Genomic DNA, 21,435 nt, shown 5'->3' on the forward strand with positions numbered 1-21,435 from the left:
CACCTTTACAATTCTGCAGTTGTAGCTGAATTCTGTGGGGTTTGTTTGAGCTAAGAAAAGGAAGTTGCCTTTTTCTAAGTGTCCCACTTAAAAAACAAAGCAAGAAGTCTTTTAGACAACCAGCAGACAAGCAGGACCTTGATCTAAGGAAGATGATGCCATTTTTAGAGAGACTTTTCTGACCATAATCACACTTCGAGAACTGATTAAAAAAAGCCTTGGTGGAAGATCCCCTATGGATGCATTACTGAACAACCATCTATAGAAGAAATATGGCAAAGGAAAACTACTTTGCAGAAATCTTTACAGACGTAGTTGAACAAAAAATTAAGAGTCCTTCATTTCTTGGATTATACGTATACCCCTGTGAAGTGAAGCACTAGAATTTACAAGAGTGAACTAAAAGGATTAGGAAAATGAAGTAAAAAGCATATCACTCTACCTCCACCAGAACATCACTTTATTGTTTATCTGTCATCAACAATGTAAAACTCTACTAGATACTCTATCCTGGTTTTTAAAAAGGTAAAGATTACATTGGATTAGCTACGTTGTACGAAAGAAACTACAGCAATCACAGTAGAATGAGATTGGAGGGACAATTTGAAGTACAAAAAAGTGTACACTGCAAGCAGAGGGAAGTACACATTAAATCAAATGCCTGTAGGAATCATTACTTTTAAATGCACAGTGACAAATTTGAGAAACTGTACATAATAGAGTCACAAAAATGACTTTAAAATAACCAAAATTACATTTTGTGTTTGACCATCCAACTCATAAGTAATCATTGATGTTCTATACTTTCAGTGCTTTTGGAAAAATCGTTTACCAAACAGAATTTAAGTTGTTAATTTGACTAAACTGTGAAGTAGAAGGATCGAAATAAAAAGTATATTGGAAGTACGCCTAACCTACAAGAATAAGCCAAGAGGGGTGTATGCAAGGAGAGGCTGGGAGGGAGGAGTGAAAGGAAAGAGGAAAGGGAGAAGAGAACAAAGGCTTTTTCTTCTATCTCAGAAGTTCTTCCAATGCAGCGTGTATCTGATGTACAGCTCTTTGCTTTCAGTCCATTTCTGAAGTTTACATTTTGTAGCCTTTTCCCGTACTAACTGGTCGACTCAACCAGCACTGCTGCCACATAACAAGAGGAACAAGAATCTGAATGCATCAAATCTGCCCTTGCTGTGATTTCTTCATGGCCCCATTTTTCTGTTTTTCTTTGAACAGGGTTCGGTGTTTCCTGAATTGTTCACAGGGTCAGGTGGAATTGAGTTCCAAATCACTCTGCGGTTTGTAGCATCCTGATTTCTTTCTGCAGCTGACCCCCAGACACGTTTGCAGTTCTTCCGTAGCAGAAAGACAAACCGTGTTGCTCAAGCGGTGAGCTTTCACCCTTGACCGTGGGGGTTGCAGACCATTGTGTTTAGCGTATCCCTGAGTGCAGCTATCCTGCAGGATCACTTCCCAGTGCACCGAGATTTCCTAGGTTTCCTCAGATTAAGCCCCAGTATGCATCACCACCGACTGTGGTGCGGCTACGGATGCCTGAGGCCGAGTTGATTCTGGTGGATGTCTGACCTCGCTGAACCAGACCGAGCTGCTGTCTCCCTACTCATACCCAGGCAGTCCAACCTTCATACAGCTGAGCCAAGTTATCTAGATTAGTTGCTTCCTTAATCACAAAGTCAACCTATTAAAAAGGTCAAACAAGGAATTAAAAATAAGCTAGAATTCTAAGTGTTTAAGTGCTCTTAGAATTTACTGTCGAATGTCACCTGCAAATATTTCACTGAAAAAAATCTAAAGTAACAGTAGACATAACTTTGTACAGTCCACATATGAAACAGGAAGCTGTACTGCAAAAAAAAGAACACATACCATCTCATTCACAGCCCCTATCTTGAAAGTAGCCACACCATTCTCAAACAGATGTGGACAACTGTGTCCCCGACTCCGCTGCCCAGAGACAGGAGTGGCTGTGTTATGTTAGTGAACACAGAAGTTCTGTCCCTTGGGCAGCTGTACAGATCTCGTGTTTTCCCTGGCTATCAGCAGCTGTGGAAGAAATGCTAGCTTACAGACAAAAGGCAGTTTATCTAATTCATGGTTTTACATAGACCTCCAATATGAAAAACAAAAGAATACGATGAGAAAAAAAAAAAAGGCAGCAATACAAGGCAGCAGCAACCTTGATTTGCACTGCAAGAGCTCCCACTCCCAAAGGAAGCCCCATTCACAAGAGGATTTCAGCCCTGAAGGCACACTTCAGCATACACACCTGCTAATTAGCATGTATTTAAAGCAAGGATCAGTACTGGAACTTTATTTTCAACTTACCTGTTCAGCCACAGACATTCTCCTGTTGGGATCCACATCTCGGCCCTCTAACTTGGCTTTGACCCGCTTCCACACGCTAACTGCGTAGGAATTCCTCTCCTGCACAGCTACAGGTACAAAATAAAGTTAATGCACAGAAACCCACTGAGGTATTTTTTTTTTTTTTGCTGTTAGTGGTAATTTATATTTACCTTTTCCTGTTTTAGGGTCCCTGGCTGTCTTTTTGGGACTACAAGCAACACTTTTGCCAGTTCCTGGGACTGTGTTTGGAGGAGTATCTGCTGATGTTGCAAGATTTTTCTGAATTAGCTTTCTTGCATTCTGTGACATCACCTCTGGCTGAGTTTTCTGCCCTGTATTGCTCCGTACAGCTGTAGAGAAAGTTTAAAATTGCTTAAAGTCTTAAAAATAATAGCGTATTATAGAGGCAAGAAAAAGCACAATTATGCATACCAAATAGACCTATTGGTTTTTCAGAACAAATGCTTTTTAAATTTGCATTCTAAATTCTGCAGCAGTTTTCAATCTTTCCATTTTTTAATTTCTTACACTTTATAAACAGTGAGTTTTATTCCACTGCTAACAATTTATTTATATTAAGCAAATTGTCTGCATTTCATGGTGGTTTCACGTTTGTACTTTTGCAAGTATTACCTGCAGCAAAAGTTGGCTGATATGTAGCTGCTGAAGTTGGGCTGGAGCATTCATTTGCTGTATCCGTGACTAAGGGTGATGCAAACCCCACCAGATTATTGTAGACACTGGGAAATACAATGGAGTTAATAAATACTCGTGTAACTACTCGATTTACTGAAAACACAAAAATTAACTCAAGTTTTGCAAGAAGATTTCTGAGTTCTAAGAAAATCATCAAGTATGTGCCCCATGATGTGTTCTTGCTACATGAAAGCAGGTATGCAAAATGCCTCTTCTCACCTGAGACAAGGTAACTCTCTTACCTCTGGCTCTGTGTTTTAAGTTCTTTCAAGGTGGGAGTTATTTCCTGCAGCATTTCAACATGTTCCTGACTGCGGACTTGACCCATAACTTGAACTAATGTAAACAGAACTGTCTGAATATTATCTTGCCACGATTTATATTCACCCAGGAACTGCCTAACACTGTTCTCATAGGGAACATCTTCACCATCTGCCAAAGCCGCTTCTTCATCCTGTAACCAAGATGTGCAAAAAGGTCAACTACTATATATTGGCTAAGAGAATAAAGTGGAGCATTTCTTAGCCCTTTCAGCCCTTCAGTTTGTCATTTGATTACAAATAACTATAATTTTCAGTAGTTATGTATGAAGAAATAAATTTTAAAATTATAAATTTTTTTACAGATAAAGAACCAGAAGTATTTATAAACACAATGTTTCAACTGCCAAGAGAGAAAAGGTTCAGTTCAACCACAGCCTGCTAATGCTAGAAAGTTTTATGAATTCTTAAACACGAACTTTACTTCTTGAACTCCATATGCACAGACATTTTACTGTTTTTAGATATGTTACAAAGCACAAAGCTACAACTGTCATTTTTCTTCAACTGTACTGGCATGAGTTTGCGGAATAAATTTAAGGATGTTTTAGGCATACCTTTGCCATAGCTTTCAGTAGATGTTTGACATCTCCAAGCTGTCTGTTATGACCCGTGAGCACAGTTTTAATACTATCAACCAGATTCTGAATTGTTTCACAAACTGTTTCTATTTGCTGTTCTCTTTCTGTTTGTACTGTTCTCTGTGTAGATATCTCCTGGGTCAACTGCTTGTGAGCTGAGTGAAGCCATTCAGAGCTGCCAATAGGATGTTCGAGACCAGTGCCCTAAAAATAACAGAAACATTTCTTTATTTGTACCCAGAGATAAAATTCACATGCTGTGTAAAAAGCACTGTCACGTAGCTGACAGCATAAACTCTGCAGCCACACTCCATCTGAAGGTATACATAACACTGAGAACGGAAGACAAAACTGAGAACTCCCTGCAGTGATTCTGAAATGTTTCATGTTTTGCTTTGCCCTGTGCTTACCACTCTCTGCAGCAGGCGAAGCTCCAGGTCAGACACTGAGCTGTTGAACTGGGATGCAAAGGAGCACATTTGTTGACAGCGTTTGAGGAGTTCAAACAATGCAGCATCAAGATTTAGGGCTTCTGCTGTTCTTGTACGTAAACTTTCAAAATGAATGATATTACTGCAAAGGAAAGTGACCTGAAAATCAAAGCAAGAATGAGGAAAGTTATTCCATTTCAACTGCCTATTAGACAAACAGCGTTTTTTTCACGTGCTTTGAAGTGAGGATTTTAAACACACAGATACTGCTCTGTTACAGTAGCAGTACCATCCCAGGGTCATCCAACCCTATAGCAATTCTCAAAAAGATTATTCCTATTGCTTTCAAGTGGGATTCCCAAAAGTATTTGATTATCTAAGTTTGCACTTTAGATGCAGAACAGAATAATATCTTCTACATAAACCTCAAGTAGGAAATGAACAATGAACACACTCATGGAGTCAAGAGTACTGTACTTATCTGTAGTACCTGACTTGCTCTTTGACTTTCTTTCAGTACAAGGTTTCTTCTTTCTGCAATAGTGGCATCAAAATCTTGTAAAACTGGGGCCAGAGCAGGATTAGCCCCTCCTGCCCATTTTAAACGCTGCTCAATACTTGCTTCAAGTGCTGCTAGTTTCTCCTGCATTGGGGAAGAAAAAAACCCATATAGATAATTCATAGTGCCTGACTTTAAATACATTATCCAAATATAACACACACAGACACTTTCTTAGGCCCATACATGTAAAATACTGTGGCACTCATGATTGACAAATGTTAGTAAACTTAAAGGGAGCATTACCAGCCTTCAGAAAGAAAGGTACTGTCATAGATTTCTATTTTTCTTCAAAGAGATTTAACTGCTGCTCCAAAGAGAACATTTCAGATGAGACAGCAAAATCAAACAATCTAACAGTACTCATCAGCAAGACTGCAAGAGATCAATGACAATACCCCCAATATTTGTGTAAGACAACAAGCCAGATAACGTGATTGGAAGGTGGCAGATGGTTTTGCAGCTTGTGTTAGTCACATTTCCATGTGCTGCTGAACAACCCTCCCAAAACAGTCATACCTGGACCGTTGCAATGGAAGCTTCAATCTGACTGAGCGTGTGAAGTTTCTTTTTCATGCTGGCTAAAATTGCTGAACGAGGTGGAGGAGTGACAGAAATAGCCTGGGGGCGACTGATGAGATCTTCATGCTGCCACTGTAAGAAAGTAACAGCAACACATGATTATCAATATTGCTCAGCACAAAATACTTTGCAACACAAACAGCAATTTCACTGCCCTTGTACCCTTTATAAGAAGGGCACTTAAAAGGGCTGTGTGTCAGACAGAACCAGCACAGCTCAAGTTCTAAATCATTCAAGAGCCTTAAATGATACAAGTAGTCGCAAACAATTTCCTGGCTTGGATGTTTGTATCATTAATCAGTCCACTAACCCACTAGAAGTGATTTACACACTTTTTTTTTTTATCTAAAGGAAAAGCCATCAATATTCAGAAACAATTCACTTGTAATACATTAAAACCAAGACAATTTTGCTTACCAGTTCATGAAATGGTTTATTAACTGACTTGGAGAAAGCCTTGTCCCTTAACCTACAAATCACTATAAAATAAAGATCACTGCTAGTACAACACAACTGGATACCTGTGTAAAGGTACACAATGGCATTTATCTAAAGCCTCAGAAGAGCATTTGTCAGGACTGATACTGCTGCTATTTGTATTTTTAATGATGTAAAGAGTGGAGCAAAGAAAGCATTACAACTTTGAAGGAAAGGTCCAAAATGACATTCAGCAATTCATACCCTCTGTTCTAAGCCATCTCCTCCCTCAAAGTCACAGTCTGTTTGAGAAAAAGGGGGAGAATGGGACAGTACTGCTGGTAAGATAACCAGTGAATGATGTATTTTCTAAAAAACAACTTCATGGTTATTGAAAAAAATTACATGCATTGATTCAAAAAAATTTATATGTTGCAGAATTTGCTTCTTGTAAAGCAGCTGGTCTTCAAAAAAAGCTAGCAATAACACTGTTCCTTATATATTTACAGCATAATTAAAATCAAAAGACCTTATAAAGCCCATTAAAAGACCTTAGAACTTATTCAACAAAACATGTTTGTTGTGCTCACTAACTCACGTTCACTTTTGCCAGAGCCATTCTGGAAATCCCCAGCCTGTGCTGGGCTCTCACCTGGAACATGGCAATGTGCAGCTGCACTCTCTGCAGGCTGGTCTTGCACGAGGAAATGCTGGTTTCCAGCCTGCGCACCAGGTCGTGCTTCTTCCAGGCCGTGTCGTAGGAGCTGGCCAGGACCGTGGCCCTGTTCATCACCAGCTGGGAGAACTTGCCAACCTGGATGTTGTGCTCCACAGCTTTCTTGCACAGGTCATCCACAGAAACTTTGCTTTCTGCTCCAAAGTCTTTAGCCTCTACCTGAGCAATGATATCGACACCCAGAGCACTGATGAAACTGCACAAGGTCAGTCCCAAAGCTTGATTGGGAAGGCCAATTAAAAGCTGTCTCACAAAGTCTGCTGTAAAAGCCTTAATTGGCTTGGCCATTTGATCTTCACTAAAACAAGAGTTCCTGTAAAGGGCTTTCACATTGACAATTTGAACAGGTCCATTTACTGCATTCTGGTCTTCAAGTGAACTGATTCCTTTTAAAGGGAAAGAAATAGTATTTTTGTTATAAACAAAACATTTGACGCATCCAGATGAATAAAACCCAACTTACAAACACAGCAAAAGCACAGGAATTAATTTTTAGTTTCTGCTTCCTTACCACTTATGAAGGGTAAGTTACAGTAAAGGGACCATTTTATGTTCTTCTGAACAGGATGACAAGTGGATAAAGGCATACTGAACACTTGATAACATTTATTTACCTGACAGTGTCTTAGAAAAGGTACCACAGAGCCTGAAAAATTCTTTAATTGTTTGCAGTCTCTTCAAAAAGAAAATTTCCTCCAGAACTTGCCGATTATTGTCATCATCGAAGAAGTTAACTTGAGTGCTGCGGGCTTCCCTAATTATGTCAATCTTACGCCAAGCAAGAGGTATCTCCATCTTGTTTAGCTGAGCAATGTAAAGGAAATTAATTAGTTTGGGTTTTTTAAAGGTTTCCTGATTCTGACTCAAACAGTACTCCAAAAAGAAGAAATCCATACCTTTTCAATCAATAAACCAAATGCAGTTTCCACTTGAACAAACATTCCATCAAAAGCTACCAAAAGCATCTGACCAGCTGACATTTTGGGAGTTTCATCAACTGAACCATTTCTTGGCTGAATCAGTTCACCATACTGAGCATGAAGTACTCTTAAAAGGAAAAAAAGAAAGAAAATGTACATAGTTTCACTTAGTCCACAATAAACAGAATTTTCTTAAACTGACTGATTCCACAGATTCACTGTACCACTGATGGAGCCACCACAACTCAAGGGAAGCACCACTTGAAGATTTTGAATTGTTTTGTTGTGTACTAAGCACCTACGCAGAAACGTACTGTCCCACATTACAAGATCCACAAGTCTTTGTTTTCTCGGTGTTTTGTCTCATTTTGCTTTTTAATCAAGTCACTGACTCATTAAGCAAAAGCTGCTCATCAAACCTCCTGGTGAGGAGTGCTATGGTTACAAGCTCTCCCTTTCACAGGTTCCTCCCACAAACTAATGAACTAATTCCTATTTTTAGCATCCTTTAACTTCAAATACAAAATCACCACCAGGTATTTTGCTGACTACCAGAAGTTGGCTTTAAGCAGATGTAAGTGTAAATTGCCACAGCTCCATATTTCTGTGTATGCACGTGGATAAACACAGAAATGTGCAGAGAGGAAACTTTAGCACACACTTTAGACTCTGCACTCTGCTTAAGGCATTCTTGGGCAAGAAGAGCCTGTATAGCAAACAAAAAGTAATTTTAGACAAACTAATGTTCTTTATTCTTCACTCTCTCACACCTAAACTGAAAAAAGGTGATTTACCTTGCAACATCAATGTAGTGAGTGTGTGTCTCCTCCTCTATACCCATAGCAGCATTTCGTAAGTAGGCTTGAAGAGATTCAACCAATGTTTGCAAAGGGACTCCATCAGTTGTTTGCTCTATAAGATTATCCAATTCATGGAGCATACTTTCTAAAGTATACTCTCCTTTCATTAAGCACCTGAGTGCTTCAGGGAAAATGATCTGTCGGAAGTTTGAGTTCAATTCCTGTTGGGAAGTAAGTATCAAAAAGTAAGATGTTTTCCCACTCAAAAAGTATCACATGCAACATCCTTTGTAGTTTTAGTACTACACCACCATGCAGCAGACATTATCTAAAATATAACATGATGGTGGACAGCCAAGAGTCAAAAGTCTACTCTTTAACTTTGAAGAAATCAGGCATACATTAAAACCTGTACAAAGCCAAAGGTTTGACATCTGTAGCAATAACCATCTCCACAGCAGCAATACCTGACAGCCATCCTCAGAGGAGGCTGGGGGGCAGAGTTCACAATTTGTGAATTGGTTCCACCAATGTCAGCTTTTCTTTTCCATTACATAACTATGAGCAAATTAAATCATTTACTGAATTTATGATTTGCTAAACTGATTGGACTAGACAAAGAAAAAGTAGCAAAAACTTGCCAGGTAGTGATAATTTGCCACAGAAACCAATGCAGGGAAGAAAAACACTACCTTAAGTGGCACAGAACAGAATGCAGCAGAGGGCTAAAGGCAGCTACAGAAAGAACCAACATGCTCTGTCTCCAAAAGGAGACGAAACACACCAAAAAGACTGGTTATCTTGACTGCCCAGTGAGCAGTGAGCTCAGTAAGTACATCTTATCTAAGAGCTCACAGGAAGGACAACAATGTGTGGATGAAAGATCCCCACTGCAATGCAGTGAAACTGCTGCCATGCACATTTCTGAAACAATTCTGAAATGTTATAACTTCAAAGAGGGGAAAAAAAAAAAATGAAGTGATGAACATCCAAATGCACTTATGCAGCTTGAGAGGAAAATTCTTCTCAAATACAATACAATGGAACCAGAAGCCTCAAAAAATCTATTTATCCAGCTACAGCTTATAAAGCACATCAGTCTTCAGCAGATATTTCACTCAGACTACCCTTCATGGGTTTTCTGTTCGTTTTATTAACGTGGAAACATTTCTGAACCATAAAATTATAAATGCATTTTTCTCCTTCCCAATATTGGAGACAGGGCCTGTACAACAGGTTTTCTGAGTTTGTTTGAAGCTATTTGATTCAGGTCAAAATAAGTAAAGTTTAGAGGGAGCAGAAAGCAGAAAGAATGCAGTTTGAACAGTTTGGAAGTTGTTCCAGACTGCCAGCACCAGAATAGAAAAATTAAAAGGAGTCACGAAGCTGGTGTGTCTATAAAGCTGACACCAACCTCTTCCTCATGGTTCCTTACTTGACAGCAGTTTTTACAATTTGTCATGTATAGATCAAAACGGTTTCTTTCAACCAATAAAAACGTAAATGACAGAAGGAAATGCCTGTTCAGCTCAATTAGATACAGCAATCAGGAGCAAGACTGATGAAAAATCTTAGCAGCATCATAAACATTTAGACCACTATTAAGAATGACTTCGCTGAAGCCTTGAAGGATGGGGGGAAAAGTAACATAAAGAATCACCTGAAGCGAGATATATACTCCATTGGCTAAGTGAACAGCTTCTGATGCTTCCATGGGGTTGGGAATATCCAGGTCCTGGGGTACAAGATGACACTGCTTCAGCAGCTGCACAAGGCACGTGACATTCCCACTCATGCTGCAAAGCTCCTCCAGGAACCAGGCTCCATCTCTGGATGTCAAATCAACCAGCTGCTCTCCGGCACTGGACGCCGCACCTTCCATCATCAGGTTTCGCCTAGGTGAATTGAGACACTTAAGACAACGCACCTGCTGTTGTGCCCTTGACAGAATTACACCACTGAATACTCCTGTGGTCTCCGACAGGAAATTTCGCAGGAGGGAGCTCACCTGGTGAGCGTGCAGAGGGCAGAGATGATGACGCTCGCCAGGCTGAGCGAGCCCTCCTCGCCGTTCTCGTGAAGGAAAACCTTGATGCAGCGCTCGATCTCCTTGAGCTGCTCCTCGCACACGGGCACGGTGACCGCCTCCTGCTTCAGCCGCTCCACCTGCCGGATGAGCCTGCTGTTGATGTCGGCCGCGTAGCGCTGCAGCGTCATCTCCGTGGCCGTGATGAACTGGCACGTGCTCGGAGGGGGCTGAGGAGCGTACTGCATTTCATACCTGCAAAGCACAAGTGCACCGGCTAGACCTCCCCTTCCCAGGTGGTAAGAAATCGCATTCTGCTCTGTAGGTAGGGGAAACACTCCGTGTTTGAACTGTTCCTGAATCACCTACTCCTTCTTAACTCTAAATAACACGAGAGGTTGGGTTGATGACTTCCCTAGCAAGGCTTTTAGCAGGTCCTAAAATGCACCATATTCCACATCTATTTTCAAGGACACAAGACAACTGTGCTCGAAGCAAAAAATGAATAGAGGATAAAAAAAACTGTCAGACAAAATACTCAAATATAATCTAAATCTTTTAAGCCAAGCCATAATAATGTTAAACAGCCTGACTTTAGAAGAAAATAAGAACCAGAAACTGCTTGAAAATCTACTAGATTAAAAAAAAAAAACTTTCCTTATTGATTTTTAAATACTACAAGTTTCTAAAACCTGAAATATCAATACTCTGAAGCCACAAAGGTTAATTCTCCATTTGCTCATTACAGGACATTGTTACTTGAGTTTCATGTTGAAGTACACAGATTCAACTCTGAAATGGTATTTTTAAAGCAGTTTTTCATATTTACTCCTAATTTCTAGAATTACAGTTTAATCTTGGTTTGCTTTACAAATAGACAGGTCCTTGCAAAAGTATTTATTTTAATGATAAAATTAAGGTAATAGCTTGAAAGTTATGTTCTTTGAACAAGTCATTATTCTGTTAACTTACTTCCTAAAGATATCCTGACAACGCTCTATTGTCATGTTACAAATGAGTTCTTCCATCCAGGTTTTCCACTGCTCTATTCGGTGTTTCTGAAACACGGCTTTTGGATACTGCAGAGCTACTGTTGCATAGTTGTGCAATTGTTCCAGGCAACCACGTAACACAGATCTTCTCTGCTGCAGAAGAGCACCAACCTCTCCTTCCAGCTGTTCACACTGACTGATTAGATGTGCCTGGCCCGCATTCTGCAGAAATGCTGTTGCTGGGACATAACTTGGAGGACCTTTTAAGAAAGAAGGTTAAAAATAAAAATGTGTCTGAAGACATGTTTTATACCATACAAGTACTGAGCATTAGCACCTTTTCAAAAATATTTTTTTTTACTTGTGATAAAGGAAGCATAGAGAGTTCATATTGAGAATTTCGAGGACAAGGTTAAGAGAATCTCATGCCCAGGTAAGATAAGACAGACAAGTTCCTTCAGACAGCTTGGCACTGAGACCTTGAAGTGCTCTAAATCACCCTTTGAAGAAACCCTTTTCTTTTAATTTATTACATACAGATCATTGCCTTTAAGTTAGAGGATACTCATAATGCCTCCTGATGCTAAACTCAAGTTATTTTCAAACCATTAAAACCACCCCCAGGAACACTATTTTGTACCTAGGTCCATTTGTGTGCTAATTTCTTGGAGCAGACTTGCAAGTTGCGTTGCCTCTAAATTACTGAAGGCAGTTTGGTAATGGGTTATCCACTGCTCAAACTCATTCAGCTTCACCTGGATGGCTTCCTGGACAGCTCTTTGTTGAGACTGCAACTGTGTGTGCTCAGAATACCTGAATTATTGAAGCCACAGAATCAAGTTAGTACTACAAGAAAGAAAATACTTAACACTACAGAATATAGAATGATATTGAAAAATACAACACCCCAATTTTCTCCAAATACATAAAACTAACAATGCTGCATTATTGTTTTCCTACAAAATAATTAATGCCTGTGCCTGTTCATGCAATTCTGGAATATTTGATTAATTTCAAATAGCCTTCAAAAATAACTTAATGAATTAGAAACTTAAAAGAAAAAAAAATTGTGCTAATTATCAAAAGCTCCCTTATGTGGATTATTATGATGGTACACCACATTCAGAACATTCTCTCTCTTGCCTTGAGGGCCAAGTGTGGAACTTGGACTAGCACAGGTTATATTGATGGAGTACGAGGTGCAGGACATAAACAAGATTATTCAATAGGAAAAGGTTTCAGTAGTTTTGTACAAGGATGACCTGCTTACTGCAAGAATAGCTTTTACCCAGCTATGCATTCATATACAGATTTCTAACATTTAACCCATAAGTGCATTACTAAAACACCATCTGTATTGAACTGTGAGACTTCTGACAGAATTCCTGGCTCCTCTGTACCTGTGCTGAAGTGTGTGGGAGGGGTGATCCACTCCTTCTGCACCTTCCAGAAATTCTATCTCTTCTAGTAGTTTTCCTTGCAACTTTTCAACATCTGTTAACTGCTCCTGCAGGTTCAGGTACTCTTCTAAACTACTGTCCAGCTTTGGCAGCACAGCAAGCATTTCATCTCTGTTCTTAAACCAGTTAACCTGCAATCAAGACACAGATGTTACTGAACTGCACTAAATCAAACTGGCAAGATAAAGTAAGATATGGCAGAATGTAACACTTCAACAATGCCATTCATCTAGCACTGCTTCCAGTGCTACAACTGCCAAATCTTCACATTCTTTAAACTGCTCTCTAAACCTCTATTTTATTCTCCTAGCCCAAATACAGGCAAAGCACTAAAATGTTTTCGTGTTTTAGAATTAAGCATGCAGAAACCAAAAATTAAATACTTGCAAGTTCAATATTAGCACTTCCATTCATACAAACTCAATTTATCACAATAAAATTCATGAACTATTGCTGATATATGACCATATCCTCCCTCATTCCCAAAAGCACAAATAAATAAAATGAAAGCACAGAGCCTACTTTGGTTTAAAAATAGAAAACTACTGTAGTAAACTCACCTTTATCTCGGCCACCCTTGAGGAAAAGAGACTCCGTGTAATATCTCTTTCCATTTCCCTTTTGCTCTGTTTGTTTTCAGCCTGCTGGCCACCACCACCATAGACAGCCCCAGCAAACCCTGCCTCGCCTCCAGCTGTCCAGTCCACCAGGGGATCATAAACAAAAGCTTCCAGCAGTGTAAGCAAAGTCTCTCTCCCACGCCGCATAATGTGAAGGACCTGCACGGTATTTTAAACAGACTCGTTCTGATTCTGTGTTACCCTTGTAGAATAGTGGAAACTTAGATGCAAAATGCTGTACTTGAGTACCTACAGAAATCCATAACGTATCCCTAACTGCTACAGAGATAGGAAGAACACCACAGTGGGTACCAATGCAGCTAAGCCTGTAAGGAAGATCTAGCCTTCCACACAAACTCTATAAACAAGCTACAGACGCTTAAGGAGGAAAAATCTCCCTTCTTCAAAGCATTTTTCTTTTTAAAAACATATCTGTCATGTTTATACAGGATGAGTCCCAAAGGAAGAGGGCAAGCAAAACATCTCGGAAAAAAAAAAAGAAATTTATGTTATTAAAACATTAGGAAAAACATAACATTTTAATCTACAACCAGAATTCCCCCCTTTCACCCTATATTTTAGTTATACCACTACTTGCATGTGCATTTATCAGACAATCTCATGTTTCTTAAATACCTACCATAGAATATAGCTAAACTAAGTCCAATTAAAATCACAGCAGGAAGGTGAAGGCTCTATAAGCCAGTATTTGGCCAGCAATGGCTCTCAGTTTTCAAATCTCCTACCATACCTGTTCACAAGAAAGCCTGAACACCCCTTCCACTCCTGTCACTCCCAGTGCTGTTTCAATGTTGTGCGTCATCCGGAACGGAACCTTCTCTGGGACCCTAAGGCTCTTCCCTTTAAGATAAAAAATTAAGTTGTTTCTTTTAATTACCAAGAAAGAAAACCTTTTATTTGAATAACATAGAGCATTTTTTAAATTACCTTTTTCAAAGCAAACATTATAATCTATGTGGACAACTTCTCCTGTAGTCATATCTATAAGAACATTATCCAGATGTCTGTCTCCAAGACCAATGATGTAGCCAACCATGGACATAACTGCAGTGGATCTTGCATAAGACTTAAAAGAGAGTTTCAGGAAAAAATTAATTGTGGGAATCCTCTGCCAACACATTGGACTGACTACCATCTTAAAACATTATTTTAAGTGTTTCATAAGACAAATCAAGCCCAACTTATTCCAAGCAGCTTTCTATTTGTTGTTCGATGGCATCTTACAAGAGTTTTCATTCTTTAGGCTGATAATTCTAGTAATTCTATCAGCGTAGACTCATCTGGTCTACACCCACGTTTTAATTCCAGATGGGACTACTGCCAACATTTCAAACTCACAGCAGCACTAACTCTCCAAACTCACAAGTACCACACCTAAGGCATTCGTTGCCCCTCTCCCATTAAAACCACACCTCTCCTATGTAAAATACAGTTGTTATAACTCACCTGTGTAACTCTCCACCACTCATCTGGTGTGGTACATGATGACCAGAGCTCCTTAGCGAGGAGATTTGGGGGAGTTGCTTCCATCAGTTCTTCCAGAACAGCCCTCATGACATTCAAGGGCCAGTCACGACGTGACACGTCGAGACTAAGCCCAACTGCCTTTAAAGCAGGTCCAATTTTACTGTAGTAAAGTTCACTGGGCCTAGGAACTATTCCAGGGTTCTGAGGGGTCTGGTAAGAGTCCTGAGCCTAGCAGAGATAAAAATGGTAGTTGATGTATTAGCACAGAAACATATCCCAAATTCAGTTTTAGTGAGAATGAATATGAAATCAATGCCTCGACTGAGCATGACTCCTACAGCTCAGAGAATGCTTTCAAAAATCAGTAGTTAAGGTCTAACTAAACTGAAAACACATTGTTTTGGCCTAATTCTTACTCTCCAAGTCAATCTCATAAACATAACTGCAAACACTGTACTCAGCATGAAATGAGAACGAGTAAACAAGATACGGAACTAAAGTAATTTCAACCAAGGTTAATCCTATTTGTAAAAAACAGCTCTCTCAAATTATCATGCCAGAACAGCACTTTTATGTTACATACTGTAATTATATATAAATAACAGAGATGCAATTTTATTGACTTCTGGTGCAGTCCCAAGATATGTGAATACACAGAACCTTCCTGCGTTATTATGAACAAAACACCATCCTGGTAAGACTACGTGCCTTAGAACTACAAAGCAAATCCAAATAAGCATTTTTCTGCCTTGTTCCACTCAGCACAGAAGAGAGCCGTTACCTTTTGAGCCTGCAAAGCAGCTTCCCTCTGCTGCCAGCGCTTGTAAAGCCCAAACAAAGGTGTGGCTCCATCCACCCACTGGATGAGGCCTGACCTTGTCCCCAGAGGTGTCACCGAGTAGTGCCTCGCGTGGAACCGCGGCGTCTCTTGCCGGTTGATCGTGGCAAACATGGTGTTCACAATGGATAAGAACTGCATGATTCTCTCATCTAGATGCAAGTCTTCCAAACCTGCAATAAATTTAAAATTTAGCTTCTAGATGAAAAAAATTCTCCTAAAGCCTGAAATTTAGCATTTTTTTTTAAACCTACAACATTTCAGACTATGAGTATCTTTATAGTATGGAGATTAAAGGTGAGTTGTTTGGCCTAAACCAAGGTGTTTAGAGGGAATTTACCTAACGGTTTGTGCCAGCTTGCTGTGTGAGCAGTACACACAATATTTACAACACAACAAACAGGCCTTTCCCTTGCAGGGAAAACAAGAAGTCTCGAAAGTTCTTTTTTAGGGGATACGTAAAGCTTCTGTAAAATTGCATCCAGCTAATCCTGTCCATATGCAAGCAGAGCATTGCTTCTGATGAAAGCCTTGTAAAGAATGGATTTGACTTACAGTTTCATAAGGCAAAATTCCTTGAAAGGTGAAGTGGGAGGTAGAAGTGAAGAAGGAAGAGAAAGAGCAAATGCTTCAAACTTCTCCTTCTCTGTATCATTAAGGCAAATAAAACTAGAGTTGCACCATGCAATCTTCCTAACTTTAATACAGTTTAATTTAAAACAAGAGACAGTACCTGGTATGAGAAAAATTCTTTTACTTACCTTTGAACAGGTAGGGATAGTTCTTCCCATCTGAACCCAGGAAAAGCAGCTTTTTAGGTTTGGTTTTGGTCGGCAGGATGGTGATGGTGCTGCCCACACTGTGGATGGTGACTGTGTCCCTGGTGGACACCTCTCCAGGAAGTGCTATTTCAGTGTTCATCATGGCAGCCAACCAAGGACTGATTTCTTCAAGTCGTAAGAGGTAACTGGCTCGTTTCTGTGCTCTTTGCTGCAAACTCAGCATTACCTATTCCAAAGAAATTGGTTTCTTTTAGGCTGACATTCACCATAACAGTCAACAGTAAGAACAAAAACACCATCAAACCTGACTTAATGATGGACATCTTCCAGAAAACAAAGATTTTTCCTAAACTCCCTTGCACCCTTGCCATGCTGCTAACCCAGCTACAGTTTAAGATGAAGATTACAAAAATTAAACAACATTCTCTATGCAGCAAATATACCCTGTGCAGTGATAAACCAAAGTCACAACAAATCATGCTCCTCAAGAGGTTTGCTCCTGTATTTATAAATATCTGAGCTGTGGTTAAAGGCAGCAGCATTCAGCAGCCTCCTGTTTATATCTGAACCCTTGTTTGTTCTGCAAAGCAGAAGAGGAACTACAAGGAAAAAAGGTCTATTTGCATGTAAAACCTCCATTCTGTTTAGCAAGGTTTTAAAAACACCAGGCAGCTCTGGATAGACAAGTGAATATCTTGTTTCTGTTCAGACCCACCAAGAGAATATGACACAATTGACAAAGGACTTCTGAGAAGGGTTGATCATTTGAAGGCTGCTGCACAGCCCAAGGACTGAGCTTAGATAAACAGAATTAACTTGTTAAATTTTAAAACAACTAAACTCAAATATCAGAGTTTCAGAAAGACAATATTTAAAACAAAGTCCTCTGGTCCCAAAGCTGACAGCATCCCAGACAGAAGATGACGCAATATTTGAAAAATGTCATTTCAATAAGTAGAAATGCAATAACAGACAATCAATAGGACTGGCTAGAGGCAAAAATTATGGTGCTTTAATGCCCAGTTTGCCTGTGCTGACTGCTGAGAAGACAAAATTTCAGGCTGCAATTTTGATCCGGTAAGAGAACAGCAAGAGAAGGAGAGGGTCAAGCACATGGTGCAGCAAGTGTCTCTACATTGTACTCCTCCTCTTGCATCTAATACCTCTTTAAATGGGAGCCAGCTGCTTCCAGGTTTAGCAGGATTCAAAGGATTCTTAAGTTTCTCTAGTGCATTTTCAATTGCATCTCCATAGTTGTCCTGAAACCACTTCTCATGAGGAGTTTCTGCAGGAGCTGCAGTGATGCTCCTCACGTGCTCCAAAGCAAACACAATGGGCTTCATCAGAGCTGTGTGCTTTTCACGCATGATTGCTATTTTCTCCTCTCTGTTATAAAAAACACACAAAAACTTCCTCTTAATGCCATAAAACCAAGTTCTCATAATGACAGCATTAAACAATTGAGACATCAAAAAACTTATAAAAATTATTACTTCTCTAAAATGAGGTCTTCAGTTATGATATTAAAATGAAGAGTGTTTCATTCCACACTGAATAAAGTGTTCCTCTGAACCACGCTTTTTTACAGAAAAACATCTGAAATCCATTGTTCACCACCAGAAACCCTGATTAGAAGCTCTAAGCAGAAATGACTTTAAGCAACTGATTTCCTTTAATACAGGACTTTTTTACCACTACTTGTCGACGATGCACCACACTATAGAGACATCCAGATCATTCTGCTCTCCCATTCTATGTGAGTCCTGCTACAGAATACAAGAGGCATTCTTAAGTTTAGCCAGGTGCCCAGTGAATGGATCGGCTGTTCTGCTGTTCCACTACTCTTCTCACAGGAGATCCCAGTGAGGGGAAAAAAGACTTGCTCAACACTGAAAACTACACGCAGATGAAGACATTCTGTTTATTCCAAATATCTGCATTTACAGTAATCTCTAAATAGATTACACCCTTCAACATGCTTATACTCACTTCATCTGACTTGGAAATAGAGAACTATAGGATCTCATCATCCACAATACAACATACATTGAGTTCTAACACATTATTACTAAAGAAATCACAACATGGATCACAGGTAGACTGTTTATCTCATTTGACTGGAGTAGCAGCTGTAGTATAAGATGTTCCTGAAATAAGGTCCCAGGCTGACAAAGCAGCAGCTGGGAGAGTATGCATCCAGGAACACCACCACTGTTGGTTCACTTGACTGCATACTTCCCCAAGAACAAACACTTGTTATGATTATCCCTTGTATGATTGAAACAGACATACTTCCTTAAAGTGTTGTTGTTTTGGACCCTCTTGACTTCATCTTCCAGTTGTTGAATCCGTCTGAGGACGTACATGTGCTGCTGCAGTAGAACTCCCAACCAAAGTTCATCCCAGAGAACTGTAACTCGGCGCAGCTCAGCCACGAGCATCTGAACCTGGATAAAGCAAGATTCACTTTTTAAAAGAACTAAAATTCAGATTTCTTTCAATAGATGAACAAGTTGGAAAAAAGACAGACATAGCAAACTTTGAGTAGACCAACACCCAAGACAAAAAAAAAATCCCATATTTGTGGTTCAAGTAACATACATTTGGATTATTTACCTGCAATACCATTGTTGGATTTGCAGCAGAGAGTTTCTCCACAATTTTGCTGTAGCAATCTTGCATCATTGCTTGATCTTCATTTAATCCAGCTTTTGTATCTTCTTTACTACTTTCTTGGGAAGCTGGAGTGCTCCCTCCATCACATTCACCACCCAACAGTTCTTCTCCTTGAATATTACCCAGCAAAGTAGGGATAGCAGAAGGCAGCTTGTTTCCTAAATTAAAAACAGATGATAAAATATTAGCCACAGTAACAGATATCAATCCACAGTTTATTTAGCATCAGTTCCCCATTAAGTATTGATGAAGCATAAGAAAAATACACAAAATGTGGTAAATCAGCTTAAGAGTATCAAGTGAGATTTCATAATAAAAATATTCTTAATAACAAAACTGAGAAAATAAAAAAACCCACCTCGGTATCATCCTATCCAATATACAAAAATATAGTAGCTTAAGTTTATTTGAACACTTTTTCCTTTTTTCCATACCTGTAGTCTGGGATTCACTGCTAAGTGAAATGGTTCCCACTATTGCAGGATAGAGGATGAGATGAGGAGAATCCTGAGCAACTCGACAGAGTAAGTTGCAAATGCTCTGACGAACGTACACTTCTGGGTGATTCAGGCGGGAGAAAAGCTGGGGAATAATACCTGTAGAAAGAGGAAAAGGAAATGTGCTTTTTCACTTCATTCCTCTTCAAATGAGATAGAATTTTATTTTTAAAATCATGTCTTTTTTTTTTTGCATAGGGAGAATGTAAATCAAAGAAGTACTAATTTACGAAGAAGTCCAAAAGAAAGTGCAATTTTAGAATAGGCGGCCTCCTCTTCTTTGCCTTCCATGCTAACTCCATACCCTTTGAGGGAAAGTCCCCAAACAACCAGAACCTGCAGTGACAAACAACTACTTCTGAAATGTGTGGCTTTAGTCACACATCTTTCTCAACTATAGCTGGAAAAAACCACCTTGTTTATTTTTTAGAGCAGTCATATGATGTAATACTTCACAAACCACATCTCCTTTTTCCTCCCTATGTCTTCAAGTGGGGGAAGGAGAGGATCAAAATCTGTTCTACTTATCTACTTTACAATCAGAGTGTATGGCAGACTTACATCTTCAATGATATGTAGTAAAAGAAAACTCTTTTCTTCACACTTAAAAAATTTATCAAAGTGCAATGAACAGCTTTCTGCATTACAGAAAATGCCTCAAAATCAATTTTAACAGCTAGATAACATGTATTTACCTCTCCAAGGAGCAGTAGGTGTCGTTTCTAGCCCATGCTCTAGATACTGTCTAAGTTCTCCAGCATGTTTCACAAGCAATCGTAAGAGTCTCAGGGTTGCCATCACAATTACATCATCAGTGCTTTGCTCAGAGGTGTTTCTTAAGTGCAGTCTGGGATCTTCTTCATCAAGTGGAACCTTGAAACAAAGAAATACTCCACTAAGTTTAGCTCATATTATCATTTAGAGAAGTTTGTAACTTGGTTTCCACATCAACGTGAACACTAACCTGACCAGCATTGAGCTTGAGGAAAGTAAAATATGCACTGCAGGACAGTTTATAGAGACTGAAGATTCTGTCTACAACTTTCCTCCAGACTTTAATTAATCCTTCTGTTGCATTTTCATCAAGATCTGAAAGCCAGGGACAACTTGTTAATAACTGACGCCATATCACATCCACCATATCATCTTCCTCATTGTCCTCATTTTCAGTTATTTGTAGAGTCATATCTTCATCCTAAATGCAAATAAAGGGAAAGCAGATTTGATTAAGTCCTCCAACAACTCCTACAAGCAGTCTCAGTTCCTAAGTCAGTTTCTGTTTAGCAACTCATGCAACTGCATTACTTGATCACACTACCACAGTTCATCCAACAGGTGTGTTACCACTTAGCTAACAGATGGTTTCTTGTACTGTCTGAATTTTAGCTTTAAGACACTTAAAAGAGTTAACATGAACTGAAAGAAGAGGAAAACAAGGTTCATGCTGAAGCTGAACACTTTCGTAAGCAAATAAATCTACACTTACTTGAATCCCAGCTGGCCGACACACTGCCTGCCCAAGAATCCCATAGATTTTTTCTTTATCCTCCTCTGCAATGTTGTCTGGAAGCAAGTTCTGAACCTCAGATTTCTCCCGGGGGAGCAGCCGAACACCTTCTCCCTGACTGTAACATTTAATGAATTATTGATCCC

At 39.5% G+C, this 21,435-nt stretch overlaps 1 protein-coding gene across 1 annotated transcript in view; it reads right to left on the minus strand.

The window, feature by feature from the left end:
- Window positions 1–439: 439 nt before the first annotated feature.
- The window catches only part of SMG1 (SMG1 nonsense mediated mRNA decay associated PI3K related kinase), a 57,116-nt gene continuing 36,120 nt past the window's right edge, over window positions 440–21,435 (minus strand). Inside the window, exons 33-63 of the mRNA XM_040079619.2 lie at window positions 21,269–21,407; window positions 20,747–20,977; window positions 20,478–20,655; window positions 19,720–19,881; window positions 19,226–19,443; window positions 18,902–19,056; window positions 17,773–17,995; window positions 16,589–16,835; window positions 15,771–16,000; window positions 14,969–15,217; window positions 14,450–14,588; window positions 14,253–14,362; window positions 13,442–13,660; window positions 12,822–13,012; window positions 12,062–12,234; window positions 11,402–11,681; window positions 10,412–10,684; window positions 10,064–10,298; window positions 8,398–8,624; window positions 7,580–7,730; window positions 7,298–7,487; window positions 6,600–7,069; window positions 5,468–5,602; window positions 4,880–5,032; window positions 4,369–4,548; window positions 3,935–4,162; window positions 3,300–3,511; window positions 2,995–3,101; window positions 2,532–2,711; window positions 2,341–2,447; window positions 440–1,693 (exon numbers count right to left, since the gene is read on the minus strand). Of these exons, the coding sequence (XP_039935553.1) occupies window positions 1,616–1,693; window positions 2,341–2,447; window positions 2,532–2,711; window positions 2,995–3,101; window positions 3,300–3,511; window positions 3,935–4,162; window positions 4,369–4,548; window positions 4,880–5,032; window positions 5,468–5,602; window positions 6,600–7,069; window positions 7,298–7,487; window positions 7,580–7,730; window positions 8,398–8,624; window positions 10,064–10,298; window positions 10,412–10,684; window positions 11,402–11,681; window positions 12,062–12,234; window positions 12,822–13,012; window positions 13,442–13,660; window positions 14,253–14,362; window positions 14,450–14,588; window positions 14,969–15,217; window positions 15,771–16,000; window positions 16,589–16,835; window positions 17,773–17,995; window positions 18,902–19,056; window positions 19,226–19,443; window positions 19,720–19,881; window positions 20,478–20,655; window positions 20,747–20,977; window positions 21,269–21,407 (6,070 nt within the window). The 3' untranslated portion in view covers window positions 440–1,615. The remainder of the gene's footprint in view (window positions 1,694–2,340; window positions 2,448–2,531; window positions 2,712–2,994; window positions 3,102–3,299; window positions 3,512–3,934; window positions 4,163–4,368; window positions 4,549–4,879; window positions 5,033–5,467; window positions 5,603–6,599; window positions 7,070–7,297; window positions 7,488–7,579; window positions 7,731–8,397; window positions 8,625–10,063; window positions 10,299–10,411; window positions 10,685–11,401; window positions 11,682–12,061; window positions 12,235–12,821; window positions 13,013–13,441; window positions 13,661–14,252; window positions 14,363–14,449; window positions 14,589–14,968; window positions 15,218–15,770; window positions 16,001–16,588; window positions 16,836–17,772; window positions 17,996–18,901; window positions 19,057–19,225; window positions 19,444–19,719; window positions 19,882–20,477; window positions 20,656–20,746; window positions 20,978–21,268; window positions 21,408–21,435) is intronic.

Source organism: Hirundo rustica, chromosome 15 (genome assembly GCF_015227805.2).
Source record: "Hirundo rustica isolate bHirRus1 chromosome 15, bHirRus1.pri.v3, whole genome shotgun sequence".
Lineage (NCBI taxonomy): Eukaryota > Metazoa > Chordata > Aves > Passeriformes > Hirundinidae > Hirundo > Hirundo rustica.